The sequence below is a fragment of the Halichoeres trimaculatus genome, unplaced genomic scaffold (assembly GCF_033239565.1).
Source record: "Halichoeres trimaculatus isolate MK-OKI-2021-1 unplaced genomic scaffold, fHalTri1.1 fHalTri1_scaffold_18, whole genome shotgun sequence".
NCBI classification, from domain to species: domain Eukaryota; kingdom Metazoa; phylum Chordata; class Actinopteri; order Labriformes; family Labridae; genus Halichoeres; species Halichoeres trimaculatus.
Genome location: NW_027437196.1, coordinates 7,595,385 through 7,613,918, shown reverse-complemented (window position 1 = coordinate 7,613,918; position 18,534 = coordinate 7,595,385). Strand labels below are relative to the sequence as shown.

The following is an 18,534-nucleotide window of genomic DNA, read 5'->3' as shown; positions in this document are numbered from 1 at the left end:
AGGACAATTATTAAAAATGTTTTTGTGTCTTGAATTATTTATGACTAGTAATCAAAAATGAGCCAACAAGGATGAGTGTTTAAAATGAGTCAGTAAAACTGAATCAATAATGTGAGTTAATGAGCCAAAGAAGATTATTTAGTAAGAGGCAACAAAAATGAGTCATTAAAAGTGAGTTATTCAAATGAGTCAATTCAGATGAATCAATTCAATTGAGTCATCTAAAATAAATCAAAGAAGATGTTATTTTTCGGTAAAGAGGTATATTAAAAAAATGTCAGACTGAACAGTGACTCGTTTCTTCATCAGTTTATTTGTGTTTGTGGGTAAAGATACATTCATTCGGTTTGAATTCTTTTTTAAATAAAACAGGAGTTCTGTAATATGACACCAGGGGGCGTGGTCAAAGTGTTCATTTTAAACTAGGAAGCATGTTCATAAGGACAAACACCTGAAGGAATAATCAATATCTGAAATGATAAAGGGGCATGAACAGGACAAAATAATCTGAGGTGCCGGGTGAGGTTCAACAGATCAATCAATCAACCAATCAACCAATCAATAACCAGTTTAATAAAGAGGTGAGTCAGGTGAATTCAGAAAAAAAAAGGTTTCACGGTGGGATGACAGAATGGCACATTACTGTTGTATTGCAGGTGCTAACTCTAGCTGCTATAAAGTGAGCTATTACAGTTTTAGCATGAATGCTAATAAATATTTCAGACAGGAAACAGTTTTGGCTCAGCTGTCAAAATAAAAGCACCAGTCACTGAATGCAAAATGTTGGCTGGATGATTCTTTACTGTGCTTCCACTCAGCTGATCCAAACCACCAATCAGGTGCTGCCTTTATCTGGTGATGTGTCGGGTCTGAGGTTGAGGCTTCTTTGACAGGAAGTGCTGCAGCCAGTCGGGTTATTTTGGGGTCAAAGTTAATGTGTGGCTGCTGTGGTGACATGACAATTGCATCACAACAGCGCCCCCTGCTGTTTCTGACCTGTCTGTCTCTCCTCACATTCTTTGCAACGTCATTCAACACAATCTAGTCTAAATTTTGTCTTATTATAGCACAAATGCTAACCGAGGCTAACTCAGCCACTGGCCCCACCCCTTCAGTCAGACAGACAGGTGAAACTGTGTGTGTTTATGTGTCTGTGTGTGTGTTTGTGTGTACGGGTGGGCATGCATGTCGATGTGTGTGTACATCCAGAGTTCCATTAATGTCTGATGGTTATCTGTGTCAGTCCATCTTCTTTATCATAAATCCCATAATGCACCAGAGTCCTGGAGTGAGTTAGTCCTGAAAGAAAGATGGAAACACTGAGAGCAGCAAAACAGAGAAATCCATGTGACATTCCAGAACATTCTAGAATTTTTAAGAACATTCCAAAACATCTTAGGAGATACCAATACAGAGGATAAAAAAAGAGTACTCCCATAATCCACCTGTTCAAACTGGACAAACTAAGCTAACCAGAAAACTACATGCACATGCTAGTTAGCATGTTAGCATAGCACAGCAAGCTTCAAAGCATGGTTCAAGATGTTAGCATTGCATAGCATGTTAGTATGTCAAAAGGTGTGCTTCCGGAGGCGAGGCCACATCTCTTCAACTGTGCTCCAACATGACATACTTAAAGGGAGAGCCACTTATGATGTAGCATGATAGCTTAGCATTTTTAGAGAAATGTTGGATGATGTGTTGTTAAGCTGAGTGATCAACAATCCACTTGATTGGCTGATCAATTATCAGCTGATTGATCAGGAAGTAACTAACCTGATTAGCATCAACCAATCAGAAACAAGTCTTCTTTTCCTGTATTCTCTGAACCAATCAAAGGCCATCTTCCATTTCTCTTTGTCAATCAGAGACTAGTCTTCTCGGGCTGTTTTTCAACCAATCAGAAGCCCTGATGTTTCGTTGCTGTTTGTCTCTTGTTTTCTCTTCCTGATCATCAGCACAAGAATTTACATGCATGAGCCAATCAGCATCCAGTTTCCACCTTAAGGGCAGAGCCTGCCACTCTGTGTTACCTGTGATTTCACTAATCAATGACATGATCAGGTGAGACCTCTGTTTCTTTATGGACCACCACACGAGTGACGGACAGCTCAGGGTGCTGCCGCCGGGCCTCACTGAGCGCCTCTGCAAGAGCCTTTAACAGAGACAGCTGTTCAGAACCAGAACTGGGCCCAGGTGTTGGTTTAAAGGTTGTTGTGATCTGAATCATAGACCAGTTTGTTCCACTGGTTTTAAGTGGCTTCCAGTTTGGTTTGTGGTCATATAAAGATGTTTACAAGTGGATCAAATCAAGTGATGACATTTCAATTTGTCTATGATTTGAAATTAACAAAGCGCTTATTTGCCTTTAACCATCATCCAAGTTATTTGCTCTGTACAGAAGCAAAGTCTTTTCAGCATACTGTATATTTTAATCCAGCATTTTTTTCACCTTTATCCTAATTTCATTAATTAGATTCTTTATTTTGGTTTTCTCAAGTTGAAAAAAAAAATGTTTCAGATGAGACCTCAGCAGGAATTTGGGAAGAATTAAAAAAAAAACAGCCAGAGGGAAACGTAATCAGTTAAGATCATCTACTAACATTAGCACCTAAAAAACAGTGGAGAATGACGTCAAAAAGCAGAATTTGTCGCAGCCATTCCCAGGATAACCCAGGCCTCTCCTAATTGAAAGCTGTTTAATTTTGTTGTTTCATGTGTTTTAAATAAAGTTTTTTGTAGTTACCTGGTCGTGGTCAATGTCAGTGTCTCCTGAAATCACGATTCTCTTCTCGATCCTGGTTTCAGAGATTCCTCCTTTCAGAGTCTAAACACAAACAGAATCGTCACACTCTGAATCTTTAGGCTTACAATCGGTGTCATTGCAGTGTGCAGTGTTACCTTGGTGATGTGTGTGGTGGTGCTGGTGTTCGAGGTCTCTGCAGTGAAGGTCTGAGAGCTCAGCAGCACCCCTGAAGGAGGATGATCAGAGTCCGCCTGACTCTGAAACACAAAAACACAGTAAAAGTTAAAAGATTGTGCAATGAGTGAAGCAAAAACGAGAATTTAATGAAGAGCCGTGAAACATGCTCACCCCTGGAGCTTCATACGTCAGAGTCTTTCTCATTACTGGGACCTCCTAATGAGACATAGCATTCGTAGAGATTATTAATCCAGAGATATCACTCTCACATTTTTAATCCAAAATATACATGAAAAAAAAACAGTTTTATATAAATCCACACAACCACAAATCAACATCAAGACCAGCATCTGGGATCTGGGTTAACTGGGACCACTGGGGCTGGATTATCTTGGGTACGAGGACTAACCACATAGGGGGTTACTTGTTCTGGATTAACCGGGCTGGGTTCAGGGAGAATAACCAGGTGAGATAAACTGGATTCTGGTAAACGAGGTAGGATAACCGGGTTTGGATTAGGGGGGCAGGTGTCAGTCTCAGGTGTTACCTCCTGCAGAGATTCTGACTCTTCTTCATCTTCATCTTCATCATCACTGTGGTCTGAGGGCTGCTTCTGATTGGCCGAGCTGCGACGCAAACAGGAGGGAGGAGGAGAGTTTTCTCCAAACCTCCATCCCTCCTCATCCTCCTCCTCCTCATCCTCAGAATCCTTGTTGTCATAACGATCGTAAGAACCGGTGGTGGGTTGGGAGCCAATGACAGAACAGGGTCTGCTGAGGCTGTTATTAGCCTCCATGTTAATTGTACTGTTAGCATTAATGCTATCTTGATTAGCATCATTCGTCTCTGTGCTCAGATCCTGTGAGAGAGCCTCCTCCATGACTTCTTCCACTGCAGCCCGTGCTAACACACTGATAGCATCTTCGCTAGCATCGCTAGCATCATCCTCACTAGCCTCACTGCTGGGCTCGTCATCACTGCCTTCATCATCACTGACCCCATGTTTACTGGTTTCAAAATACACCTGGTCTGCATCATTAGCATTGTGACTAGCATCATCAGTGTCCCAGTCATCTGTGACATCATCAGTATGCGTCACGCAGGCCCCTGGTGGCGGGGGTGGGGGGTTTGTAGGGGGCGGACCAACAAGAGTTCCTGTCGCTACCTGTGGTTGCTCTGCTGTCGGCTGATCCTGGTCACATGGGTCTGCTACCAGGAAGACGGTCTCCACCTTCTCTGACGTCTGAAACAGGAAGTCAGGAAACAAAACATTGATCAGTTGTGAGGGGGCGGGGCTTCAGCACAACACACACCTGGATCAGAAAGAACAACACCTGTGCAGGAGAGCTTTCAGAACAGAGTCTTTGATGATGTCACTGAATCACATGACATCCTCATATTACATCATACAGCTGCTGACCAATCACAGCACAGCTCTGAATCAAAAGCTCTGATTGGACAACACTTAAATATCTTTAACATAATCACTGACTGACAGACAGGTAAGAAGACAAACGGGCAGGCAAGCAGGCAGGTGAGCAGATAGACAGGTGAGCTTTAAGACAGTAGTACAGGCAGGTGAGCAGATAGACAGGTGAGCTTCAAGACAGTAGTACAGGCAGGTGAGCAGATAGACAGGTAAACAAACAGGCAGGTGATGAGGCAGAAAAACAGTCAAGCAGACACACAGGTAATCAGACATACAGGTGAGCAGACACACAGGAAAACAGACAGACAGGTAAACAGACGGATGGGTAAACAGATGGACAAGTGAGCAGACACACAGGTAAACAGACGGACAGGCGAGCAGACACACAGGTAAACAAACAAACAGGTGAGCAGGCAGACTGGTAAACAGACAGGTGAGCAGGCAGACAGGTGATGAGGCAGAAAAACGGGCAAGCAGACACACAGGTAATCAGACAGACAGGTAAGCTGGTACATAGGTTAACAGACTGACAGGTGAGCAGAAACACAGGTAAACAGACTGACAGGTGAGCAGACACACAGGTAAACAGGCAGACAGGTGAGCAGACACACAGGTGATGAGGCAGAAAAACAGGCAAGCAGACATACAGGTAATCAGACAGACAGGTAAACAAACACACAGGTAAACAGACACATAGATAAACAAACACACAGGTGAGCAGGCAGACAGGTGAGCATGCAGGCAGACAGCACCTTCAGCAGGTTGTGTTCTCTGAAGGTTTTTTGTTCTCTGGCCGATTTCAGCAGAGCGGTCAGCTCAGGGGACATTTCTTCTAAGGTAGGTTTGGGCTGCACACACACACATACACACGCACAAACACACACACAGAACATTCACACGCGTTAGGGAAATAAATGGAAAGAATTAATTGTTCAAAACTGAGCGAAGCTGCAGCCATGCAGGGGGTGTGTTCAGTGTGGGGTGAGGGGCGTGGTCAGGGTTCACTAGGGGGCGTGGTCAGGGTCCAGGTGTGCTGTCGTTAATATCCAGCCGTCATTTCAAGACTTCATCTCAGTGTTTTTCAATATAAATTACAGTTCATTGCTTTAAACGACACTTTCTACTCTTTAGGAAGGGATCTGAGACTCTTATTTTGAAACTCTGACATGTTTACCATCAGTCAGCTGTGATTGGTCAACCATTGAAAGTAAGCAGGGGTTAGTCAAAATAACACAACACTGATGTATCAAAACTTCCTAAAGCTGTTGCACATTTAAACCAGCTAACAAAGCACCAAAAGAAGGCAAACAGCCAATCAGAAAAAGCCTGACAGGAAGTAAGGGGTAGAAAAAAGATATAAGGTCCGCCTCCAGCAGCAAATCAAAACCAGTGAAAAAATTTGTGTAAAGTAAAAACGAAGTGCTGTGTCTGAAATCAGTCTCTTCTCACTGTAACAGTTAAGTTACTTATTGGTAATTTTATTTATTAATTGAAAAAAACCATTACAAATTACAATTACTATTTAACTTGATACTGTCAATAAATAAACATTAAATCTCAACACAGCTGTTTAAATTACAAAACATATGAAAAGTGTATCTTAGTGGTAAAGTGATTTCAGACACTCAGATTATTTTAAATCTGAAAAAAAAACAAGATAAAAAGCAGCGTTTAAACTGATCACCTGACCTCCCCTCTAACTCCACTTCATGACTAATTACATCACCTGCAATCACCTGACCTCTTCACTCGTCATCTGACCTCACCTGTAATCACCAGACCTCATCAGTAATCATCTGACCTTGTGACTAAAAATCTGACCTCACCCTTTATCATGTGACCTCATCACTAATTATTTGACCTCATCCACAATTATCGGACCTCACAATTAATCAACTAATATCACGTGACCTCACCTGTATTTATTTGACCTCATCTGTAATCATCTGACCTCACCGGTAATCCCTTGACCTCATTGTTGACCATCTGACCTCACAGGTAGTCATCTGACCTCAAGCATAATCCCCTGACCTCATTGTTGACCATCTGACCTCACCAGTAGTCATCTGACCTCACCCATAATCCCCCGACCTCATTGTTGACCATCTGACCTCACCAGTAGTCATCTGACCTCACCCATAATCCCCCAACCTCATTGTTGACCATCTGACCTCACCAGTAGTCATCTTTTCTCATTTATAACCTCTGGCCCCACCTGTAAACTTCTGACCTCTGTGCTTATTATCCGACCTCACCTGTAAAACTTGACCTCACTTAAAATAACTAACCTGCCCTCTACTTTAATCTTCCAACCCTGTCACTCATCACCTTCTCTCACCTGTATTCACCTGACCTCCAGCTGCTTACCCCAATCACCCCATCTTGTTTCCTGTTGGTTTGAGCTCAGGTGTTCAGTTTGAACTGGCTCAGGTGAGCCATGCTTCGGCATCATTTCCAGGTCGGAAGCTCGCTTGCAGTGTTCCCTCCATATTTGTGTTTCCATGCCATCCATCAATCATCCAATCAGCATACCACTCTGGCGAAAGATGGTGATGTCCTGCCCGTCAGGTAACCCGGAGAGAGGGCGGGGCTTAAGTTGAGGTCATCCAATGGGGATTTAGGAGCAAGCAGGGAGGCTCCACTCTCAGGGAGGTCTAGGCTTCTGGTTCCAGGTACACTGATGACATGCCTAGTGATGTCATAGGGCCCTGGTGGTGGTTCTAAAGGAGAGGTTGGGGTCTTCACCTCTTGGATGGTGATCAGTTGTCCCCCTTTGGTGACATCATCAGCACTGGACAACGGGATGATCCTCACTTGCCTGTCCATCTCAATTATCCCAGGAGTCATGGTAACATCAGGGACGTTGTCCATCGTCATGGTGACAACTATACCAGAGGTGGTGTCGTAGCTCCGCCCGACGGTGAAGTTCTTCTCTTTTATTGGCTGAGAAGAAGCTTGGTTTGATATAACCCCACCCACCTGGAGCGCACAGGTGAGCAACATTAAACAGATACTTACTGTAACCAATCACAAAGGAGGAGGTGCTTCAGTTACACCTTTTAGAATGACAGCTAAGTGGACCAATCAGCTTAAGTGTAAGTTAGTATCAGCTTAAACAGTTGGACATTTGAATGTCTGTGATTTAATCTGTGTGTGTGTGTGTGTGTGTGTGTGTCCTTGCCTCTTCAGGTTCCAGTGGTTCGATCATGGGGGAGTCGTCAAGTCTTCGTAGAGGTGAGGAGGAGAGACGTTTCTCCCACTCTGTCATTCCTCGTCCTCCTGTTTCTTCTTCTAAAAAGGAGCGCCTGAGAGCGCTGATGGTGCTCTGGGGTTTCTGCTCCTCCTCTGGACTCCCAAAAGTCTCCTGAACAAGAACCAATGACAACATCCTGAGACCACTTCAGAATTGTTGGAAGAAAAATAAAAAGTTGAGAGAAAACAAGTACACCTTACCTGAGTCTTTAAGTCTTCATCCTGATCAGACTGACGCACACAAGCAGACATGTTGTTTTTAAGAATGAGTTTTCTGGTGCACAGGCTCAGGTGTGCTCTGTTAGGATGTGAATGTGGTGTGTAAATATAAATAACACCTTTACCTCTGTGTTGGTCAGCTCCCCTTCCAAAGCTGTGTCTGTCAGCTCAGTCTGAAGATAAACAAAAACAAAGAATCACCTTTGAGCTATTTCACCACACACAACATCAGAGAGACATGTTGTTCATGAGAGACAGGTGAGACAGGTTACCTTAGTTTCTTGTTTCTGTGTCGGAGGACTCTGCTGAGAAACCTCTGTGGCGATTTTGTCCTCATCCACTACCTCTTCCACCTCCTCCTCTTCCTCCTCCTCCTCGTCTTCTTCCTCCTCATCCTCCATCCTCTCCTGCACCACCAGAACCTCCTCAACTAGGACAAAACCAGAAAGGAGATGAGGACTTAAGAGAGGACAGGGAGGAATTGGAATGTGATCTCTCTTCTGATTGGTTATTTCTGTACCTGGCTCCGCCCTCCTTTCCTCAGCTGTCCTCTCTGGGGTGACGACTGTGATGAGGTCACTGACTGCTATGGCTTTAGATGCTCCATACAGCCCTGCACCTGTACCCATATCTACACACACACACACACGCACAACACACACACACATTAGTTGCAGCGGTGGTCACCACCTTAGAAAATTCGAGCTCAGGTGACATGCAGTGCAGCCCGGGCTAATCAGCCAATCAGCATTCAGAACCACCATGAGCTCACATACTGGTAGTTAGCATGATGCATGCTAACGGTAATGACGCATGACCTCCTGTCGAGCTCCCACTCTAAAAGGGGCGGGGCTAACCATTCCCCACAGTCTGAACCACACCTCTCATGGTAACAGGGCGCAAAGATCTGATCACATCTGACCTGATGATGTCATTGAAAAAACACCAGCACTGATTGGACAGATACTGAAACAGATCTAAGCAGGGCCCCAACAACCAATCAGAGCACAGCATTCCTTAAAAAAGCTTAGGGAAGCAGTCAGAGCTGCAGCCAATCACAAAGCAGTACTACTACAGTACTGCAGAGCTGCAGCCAATCACAGAGCAGTACTGCTACAGTACTTCTGTAGTGGAGCGGTGTGTCTGCAGTGAGCGACTCTACCTGTGTGAGCGCCACCGTTTGCTTTGAGAGAAGATGTGATGGCTGGAGAGCCAATCAAAGAGGAGTTGGGCGTAACCCTTGAAGCTGGGGACCAATGAGAACTCTGATCACCAAACAGGGATTAACATGTATCACAGAGCAAGACTGAAACCAGCGACCTAACCTGGAATCAAAACCTTCACTGAGATTTGAACCCCTGAGACAAGCGTTACATGTATCAGAACTTCAAAGACCACCAACAGCACGGTCAGTGCGAGTACCTCCATCCAGGCTGCGACTCAGCATGTTCCTTTTACTGATGCATCTAGGGAAGTGCGGTGCAGGTCTGGAGATCTGAGCACTCGCTCTGCGACTCTGGATCTGAGTCCGACCACTGTATCGAAACTTTGAGCCTAGAGACAACACCTTCTTTGGGGTCTCCTCTGGAGACAGCAACCTGAGAGACGGGCAGGAGAGGGGGTGAGGTAGGGAAAGGTGTCACATGATGATCATCACCTGAGTGTGTTGTGGTGACACTATCACAGACTCACCTGAAGAAGGAGTGATGCTCCACACACACCTTCCACAGGCGTTTAGCTGCTCGGTGGTTCAGCAGCTTGAAACCAATCGTGGACTCAAACTGGTCAAACTGGGAGCAGCAGACAAACAAGTGAGTGATAAACCAATGCGCTGCTTAACATATGCTACTTGTGTGTGTTTGCAGGTGTGTGTTGTACCTCCCCTGGCCGGATCTTGATGTAGAAGTTGTTGCGTTTGTAAGAGATCTTCAGAATCTTTGGCCACGAGAACCTGTTGATCCTCAGTCTGTCTCTGTAGACCAGCAGACCGCTACTGCACACACCCAACATGATGGCCACGCCCTCTGAGTCCTGCTCATACACAGGTGCACACATACGTACACACATACATACACACATATACACAGGCACTCATGAATGAGTATATGAAGAGTTTAATGGAACATTTAAAAAACAATTTCCATCTGGAACCTGCTGAGCTGAAAATGAAGCTACATTTAGAGGCAAAACAAAAAAAAAGACAGAAAAAAAAAGCTGCAGTTCCCTGAGTGTCCACTAGATGCTGTCTCCAGCAATGAGTCAGTCTCCAAAGAGCCCCATGTTAAAAAGTCCAACTTCACAGTTCAGTCAAATCACTTGGTCAAAGAGAGTTAAAATTTACTTGTTGACACGCTCTGTCATTAGAAATACAGAGGCCTGAGGAGGGGAGAGCACATCACCCTTCACTTGTATGAAAAGCAGAGGCAGGGGGAGCAACAGCAAAGACCCCAGAGTATAGAACAGAGTGAGCACTTTCAAAGGAAAATATGTTTTCACACTTACTAATCAGACACGTAAAGGGTGGTTATAGCTAGCAGAATAAGCCAGTGTGCTGTGGGAAGAACTAAACTTCAGGGCCCTAGTGTCCCCTGAGCCAATTCAGCCCCAGATCTTAACCTCTGGGGTCGTGTTTGTGGTGTCAGAACTTTATTAGACTAACAGACCGTCTGTTGTTTACAAAATCTTGGGTGATGAAATGAAGGTTTATGGCCACAAACACAACTGCACACATATGACTGTCTTACCTCTGACTGAGGTGAAGGAAAGCAATCAGAGCGACTTCCTACCATCTACAGACAGAGAGACAGACAGGCAGACAGACCAGACAGACAGACAGAACAGACAGACGAAACAAAAAGAAAGAACAGCTGATCTAAGTGTCAGGTCATAGTCTAACTCAAAGACTGCAACACCCACAGCTCTGTGAGTTTTAATCCTTAAATGCAAACACACACACACACACACACACACACACACACACACACACACACACACACACACACACACACACACACACACACACACACACACACACACACACACACACACACACATACACTGTTTCTTTCTCCAGCTAAAAATCCCCTGATGTCGTTCTGTGAACCTCAGAAGCACTAATGCCTCACGGACACACACTTGTTCCTCCTCTCTCTACTTGTTACTGCATCACATCACTGCAGAACAAGCCTGCCACAGAAAACTAAAGAGTCTCTGTGAATCCTCCGGATCATTCCGCCTCTGATGTCACCTCATCTAGACGCTTTAATGATCTGAGGGAGTGGGGGCGGAGCCAGCCCACTGTCATGAAAACAAGAGGCTGCAGGTGGATAGATAGATAGATAGATAGATAGATAGATAGATAGATAGATAGATAGATAGATAGATAGATAGATAGATAGACAGATAGATAGATAGATAGATAGATAGATGTGTGTATTGGTTCAATAAAAGATGAATAGACTAATCACTAAAAGTGGATGATTGAATGGATGGATGGATAGGTGGATGGACGTTTGAAAGGATGAACTAATCACTGATACTTGGTGGATGGATAAATAATTAGATGAATGGATGGATGAATGGATGGATGGATGTACAAATGGATAGACGGTGGATGGATGAATGGATGGATGATGGATTGATGGAGGAATCACTGATAATGGATGGATGGATGGATGGATGGATAGTTGAACTTATCACTGATACTTGGTGGATGGATGAATAAATGAATGGATTGATTAATGGATGGATAGATGATGGATGGATTGATGGATGGATGGATGGATGGATGGATGGATGGATGGATGGATGGATGGATGGATGGATGGATGGATGGATGGACGGATAGATGATGGACTAATGACAGGTGGATTAATATGTCCATAAAAGGAATGAATGAGTTATGTGACTGATGAATGGATTAAGAGATGGATGGATGAATTATTGAAAAAAAGTAGATAGAAAGAAGAATCGTCCTAAAAAGGAATTATTTTTTGAGTGGACAGATGAATGAATGAATGAAAGGAAAGACAGACGGATAGGTGAATGGATGGACGACAAATAGATGGATGAATGGATAAACAAATTTTAGATGGAACGACAGATGGATTGATGAATGGGTGGACAGAAGGATGAATGGACAAATTGATGAACAGTATGTGGATTGATAGATAGATGGATGAATAAACGGATGGATGGCAACGGGAGTGATTAGACAACAGGACATGGGGCTTCAAACTATTCTGGCTAAACAATGGAAACAACCATCATGGAAAATCTATAGACACACACACTCACACAGAGATAAAAACACACACACACACATGATTGATCAGGAACAGGAAGTGGGTCATGTATCGATGGATCAGACTGTGCTGGGTCACAGAGATCATTCTGTGTTATTAATGTCTCTATGATGAAATGTTTGTTGTGTTATAAATAATGAAATTATTGATATGGAACAAATTTAAAGCTTTACTGAAGCTCTCTGTTTATGATGTGGACACATTTATGTAAGACACGCACAGCGATGTACACAACGTAATAGACACACAGACAAAGTAAAAACAATGAAGAATACTTAATAATAATATCAAAGTGTGTGTGTTTACCCTTGCATGATGAAGGTCGACTCCATACATCGAGAGTTTTTTGACGTTTTCTAAGAAGTGCAAGTCTGCTTCAGCTGGGGTCATTCCTCTAAAACACACACAGAGACACAGAGACACGCACACACACACACACACACACGTCAGTTTCATATCCCAAAAACTTAGGCTTTTCAATAAAAAACACAATCTATTCACAAATAATCTAACCGATGTGTTCGGTGGAGCTCCATGATCTTCTCCTCCATCTCTTTGGTTTGATTCGGAGCAAAACACAATTCACTGACATAATCTGCTCCACACTCATCTGTAGAGAGACAGACAGGTGAGAGACAGACAGGTGAGACATGATGAAACGGTATATCATAGCTAGCGTTCAATGTAGAAGTGAATGTTACCAGGATCGTAGTCCCCAAGCTCTGACTGGATGGTGTAGGAGCCGAGGACTGTGTGAGTAGCAAAAGAACACGGAAGACGACCGGAAACTATATCCTGCCTCAGCTGCAGACACAGGAAGTACCTACGAAACCAGAGTTCTCAGGTGAACAAACAGGTAAGAACGTTGCAGTTGACAGCAGTGAGGTAGTGTCAACAGGTAGGTAGATGTACCTGGTGATGTCCTCTGACAGCTGAGCTGGGTCTGGTGGGTAAAATTTCACATTGAAGGAGAAGTTCCAGGGAACACCTGAGAGACAGAAAACAGGGAAATTAAAAACTACACAGTTAATCTGTTACACCTGATGGAGATATACTCGTTAACCTGTTTTAATCTGTAAGTGACAAACATAAAAACTGACCTCTGACCTGCTTCTTTAACTCCTTGACGGGATCCAACCAATTCTACAAAAGAAGACAACAGATCAGAAAGAGTGCCTGAGAAATTGACAGGCAGGGAAGTAGAGTGAGAGACAGACAGGTACCTTGTTGTTGTCTGCGTCTCTGAAGGACAGGGAGAAGTAGTCTCTCTCCAGCAGGTTTATGTGCTCACAGACTTTGTCAAACAGCTGCACGCCTCGAGCTCGTTTCTGATGGAGACAGGAAAGGGTTAAAGTTTTCTGGAGTTCTGGGATCCTCACAGTTTGTTTTAATCCATACAACCTCCTCCTTACCTCCACAGTGCAGGTGAACAGCGACCCGTCCAGCAGGGTCACCTTGGCCTGCATGGTTCTGAAGCTCAGAGTTCTGGCCGGAGAGCGGGCGATGCGACTGCTCGACGACAGGTGACTGCCGGAGTCCTCAGTTAAAGAGCTTTTAGCTTGGCTCCGAGGCGGTGTGCCCTCTCCTCCCTGAGGATACAGGAAATACTGATATCTCACTTTTCCTAATGAGCAGTAATCCATCAAGTCGTTTTTGTCCGTTTACCTGTTTAGGTGTGGAGTGGGCGGCAGCCTCAGGAAAAGACTCCGCCTCTTGAGGCTGGGCTTCCTCGGGCTCACCTGGCTCTGTCGTCATGATGATTCACCTGAGAGGAAGACAGTACATCTGCTGTGAGGGAACATACTGCAAAGAGGTAGATTTGATTGACTGACAAGAAAATGTGTTCACGCATTGAGAGTGTGAGGGAAGAAACTCTTCATTCAGTGGATAATTAATCAAACCTGCCAACTTAGACAAAAACTAAAGGTTCATTTGACTAAAAATTATCTGAAAATGACAAAAAAATAAGATGAGAAATAATGATGACAAACAACGGCTGCAGTGAGAGACGAGTTAGTTTAAGGTTAAAAACTGCAGAGGCATACTAGCAATGCTAATGAAAATCCACACTAGAAAAAGAACAAAATACAGAAACAGGACATAACATAGCAAAACATAACATAAAATTCACCTGGTGTTAAGTAACATACCGCAACAAATTGCAGTGCAACATAACCTCAGGAACTGTAGTGTAATGATTTGAAGCGTAACAAACAGATATGTAACAAAAAGTAACAATGTTTAATAAAACTTTACACAATGTAATGTGTAACATGACTTAACATAACATAACAAAACACAGCAAAATGTAACATAACAACATGATGTAACCTAACATGATGTAAAACAACTTAAATAACGTCTTAAATAAAGTTGTCCTATGAGTTTTAAACAGCTGACTTAAGCTGAGTTTAAATTTTAGCATTTGATCCTAACCCTGAGCAGTGCTGCTCTGTTGACACTTGGTCGAAGACTTTTGTAGGGGGCACTGTTGAGAAAATTTAACTACACTCATGCGCCTGAACCCAGGTAAATTTCACCAACTAACGAGTTTCTACAAACTAATGAGTTTTCTGAGATAAAAAGGTTTTCATACATTAATCAGAAACAGGTTTGTGAATCATCCTCCCTCAGAGAGCTGAGATTTCAGATTGGTGTCTAAACGCACCAGCCCTACTGTCCCAGTCACTCTCTGATGATGTGATCACCCTGAGCCCAGTGGTTTCCATCCAGTGACCCCTCCAGCTGTCAGGTGAAGGGTTGCTATGGTAACTCAGGGAGTGGGGGATTACAGAGACAATCCCCCCCCCCCAACAATGTAATCTGGTTCAGATCAGACGGATGATGAAGATGATGAAGATGGTGATGATGTAGGTCAGTGGAGGGAGGTGGGGGACGCCACGTGGAACAGTTTTTTTCTTCTTTTATGTGTTTTTGTCACACGAAAGACGTGTTTGTTTTTTTCTGCCATAGGCTGTATCATTAAGTACTACTATAATCAACTAAACTCACTCACTGTGTGTTCGTCATACCAGTATTAATTTTACTATGAAACACAGAATAAAACAAAATACAGGAACAATTAAATCGAAAACCATAATAATCAAACTCACTATATATAAAAAATCTGTTATTAGTCAAATTATATAACACAAAGTTATGGTGGATCAATAAATACACTGGGAAGGCTTTGTTTTCAACTCAGGAAGTAATTTAACAAACTAACATTGTATGTATACACTCACATAGTAGATACGCACTGTATACATACATGCACAGTGTGTATATCAATACACTCAAGTGCATATATACACTCATTCAGTATATATTAACATCAATGAAATGTATACACTCATACAATAAATTTACTCTTATACTGTATAATTTCATTCATACAGTATATTTAAACCTATTCAGTACATTTACTTTCTCACAGTATGCATTCATTCATTAAATACATTCATAAAATATACACTCATACAGAAAATACACATACAGAATGCATACACTCATAAAGTCCATAGACACTCATACTGTATATTTACTCTCATTCAGTATACACTCATACAATATGTACACTCATACAGTATATGAACCCTCATTCATTTTATACACACATACAGTTTATTTAAAGTCTATAGTATCTATTTCTATAAATCTAAACCCATCTTCAGGTCAAATCTTTCTGTCTCCTCACAAACAGATCGGTGATGCATTTCTTTAATGTATGAATTTCGGGAGGGGAGTCTTTGTGTCCTGCAGCAGGAAACACCCCGCTGCAACACACGCACACACACACTCACACACAAACACACACACACACACACACACACACACACACACTGAGCTGAGCTGCAGTGTGATGAAGCAGAATTGATGCTCCCTCTCTGTCTCGCTTGTAAACTGATGAAATACATTGAAAAACATCACAGACATGTTTGTCATGTCGCTGCTCGTCTCTACTGGTAAATAATCATCCTTCCTGTTCATAAACCATCAGCAGATTTTTACCTGTCCTCGTGCAGGACGCTCGCCCTCTTCCACCCGGTGACGGACGACTTTTTTTCTTTACTACGTCATCTCTCTATAACACGAGGCACGGCAATAGCGGAGCGGTTACGTCATGACGCAAGGTGCGGAAGTAGCAGTTGTATTCTGAATTGTTTTTTTTTTTTTAAATTATTATTATCATTATTATTATTATTATTCCAGTTTTTGTCGTCATCGTGTGAAATGCTACAGTTTGATGATCTCATGATATTAAATAATTTCAGATCCAAGTTCTCTCAGAAAATGATCTGATTTTATCAGTTACAGACTATTCCACTGTGTGCTTGTGTGTGTGCTTGTGTGTGTGTGTTACTTACCACATAATAAAGTCAGGAAGGGATCCCGACAGCAAAAGGAAAGAAGAAAATAATTTAATTAAACCACAGTTTATGGAAGAATATGAGATGAACAACAAACACATTCCAGACTGATTGATCTGTCTGATCAGTATCAACAAGAGTCCTGATAGTTTTTGATTGTTTGTTTTTCCTTCTGGTTAAACCGTCCTTTAGAGCTGAATCAGGGGGAAAAATACCCACCAGGGATGGGGAATACATCTGTACCTGTGAGTTGCTTAGAAAGTGCCAACACAACAAAACAAATGAGACTAATCATCTCTGTTCCCAACAGTCCTCTAATCTCATTTATGTATACTCACACCTGGTACATTAACAAACCTATATGGTTTTAAAAATGTGATATTTTAATTAAAAACAGGATTATGTACGACACCAAGGTATAAAAAAATAACATGACAATAAAGGATAACAGAATAATATCTCACAAAATAGCATGATTTACCACTGAATAATGTATGATATCAGGATAATGGATAAAGTACCATGAGTTAAGGTGGGATATCAAAGGAAACTATGAGATAAAAGTGTGAGCTATAACACTTATAATGTATGATGTCAAAGAATAATGCATGTCAATGCAGGATAATGTTACACAAGATACTGTGTACAACAGGATGATGTATGACTTGGAAATGTTAGACATCACAATATAATCTATGATATCACAGTAAATGAATGATGTCACATGACGATATATGTTATCACAGTATCAGAAATCACAGGATAACGAAAGATTTGACAGGATATAAGTAACAAAACAAGTAAAATCTATTACAGGATAATATGTGATATCCATCCATCCATCCATTTTCTATACCTCTTATCCTGTTTAGGGTCGCGGGTGGCTGAAGCCTATCCCAGCAATCATTGGGCGAGAGGCGGGGTACAGCCTGGACTGGTCGCCAGTCAATCGCAGGGCTGACACATAGACAGACAACCATGCACTCACACACTCACACATAGGGACAATTTGGTGTGACCAATTAACCTGGTAAGCATGTTTTTGGACTGTGGGAGGAAGCCGGAGTACCCGGAGAGAACCCACGCATGCAAGGGGAGAACATGCAAACTCCACACAGAAAGACCCACCGGCCAAGGTGGGGATTTGAACCAGTGACCTTCTTGCTGTGAGGCTGCAGCGCTAACCGTTGCACCACCGTGCAGCCCTAATATGTGATATAATAATAATAATAAAAATAATAATAATAATAATAAGAATAATAATAATAAGAAGAAGAAGAAGAAGAAGAAGAAGAAAAAGAAGAAGAAAAAGAAGAAGAAGAATAGTAATAATAATATTGTTTTTATTATTATTATTATTAAATAAATAAATAAATATTAATAATAGAAATAAATTTTATTTGCAAAACATGCTTTAGATCTCAAAGTGCTACAGGTAATGCAGTACCATATATACTACAGTAAATGTATCATAACACAGTACATTCTATGATCTTATGTATCACAACACAACATATGCTGTCAGGGCATCATGTTAGATAAAACTGTAATCAAACAATGTAATGTATCACAGTATGATGTATCACAAGATAAAGTAGGATATCACAGGTAATATGTGACAATGTAGGAAATGTGTGACAAAACAGGATACTGTATTTAAAAAAAATAATAAAATAAAATAAAAAATCAATAATAATAATAACAATAATTATAATAATAATAATAATTATCATTATTATTATCATACTATTATTATTATTATTATTATTAATTTTGTTTGAAAAACATGCTTTAGATCTCAAAGTGCTACAGGTAATGCAGTACCATATATATACTACAGTAAATGTATCATAACATTGTACATTCTATTATTATTTACATTATACAATTTAACAGTATTACGTATCACAGGATAATCTATCTACCCAACGGTGAAGGTTTTTTAGTTACAGACCGTAGGTTGTTTATATCACTGTGTTTTCTATCATATTGAAGAGGAATGTATTGTAATTCACACAGTATCTGATCTACAGTAAA

General features: G+C 41.9%; 1 protein-coding gene across 8 annotated transcripts; it reads right to left on the bottom strand.

Moving 5' to 3' along the window:
• Positions 1 to 296: 296 nt before the first annotated feature.
• Positions 297 to 16,215, bottom strand: LOC141807210 (protein 4.1-like). 8 transcript variants are annotated; one of them, XM_074693023.1, is made up of 27 exons: positions 16,139 to 16,215; positions 13,793 to 13,892; positions 13,540 to 13,716; positions 13,351 to 13,455; positions 13,228 to 13,270; positions 13,040 to 13,115; positions 12,829 to 12,950; positions 12,641 to 12,737; positions 12,434 to 12,521; positions 10,568 to 10,612; positions 9,702 to 9,854; positions 9,516 to 9,613; positions 9,246 to 9,421; positions 8,986 to 9,069; positions 8,344 to 8,454; positions 8,096 to 8,253; positions 7,949 to 7,996; positions 7,806 to 7,835; positions 7,534 to 7,716; positions 6,885 to 7,331; positions 5,105 to 5,200; positions 4,089 to 4,166; positions 3,095 to 3,139; positions 2,902 to 3,003; positions 2,747 to 2,827; positions 2,034 to 2,155; positions 297 to 1,299 (listed from the first exon to the last, which is right to left on the bottom strand). In XM_074693023.1, exons 2-26 carry the CDS (start codon positions 13,880 to 13,882, stop codon positions 2,045 to 2,047), a joined length of 2,844 nt encoding a protein of 947 aa, XP_074549124.1. In that variant the 5' UTR covers positions 13,883 to 13,892; positions 16,139 to 16,215; the 3' UTR covers positions 297 to 1,299; positions 2,034 to 2,044. The 8 variants fall into 8 exon arrangements, 7 of the variants coding, with proteins under 7 accessions (XP_074549124.1, XP_074549127.1, XP_074549129.1 ...); XM_074693026.1 differs by lacking the exon at positions 2,034 to 2,155; XM_074693028.1 differs by lacking the exon at positions 6,885 to 7,331.
• Positions 16,216 to 18,534: the final 2,319 nt, after the last annotated feature.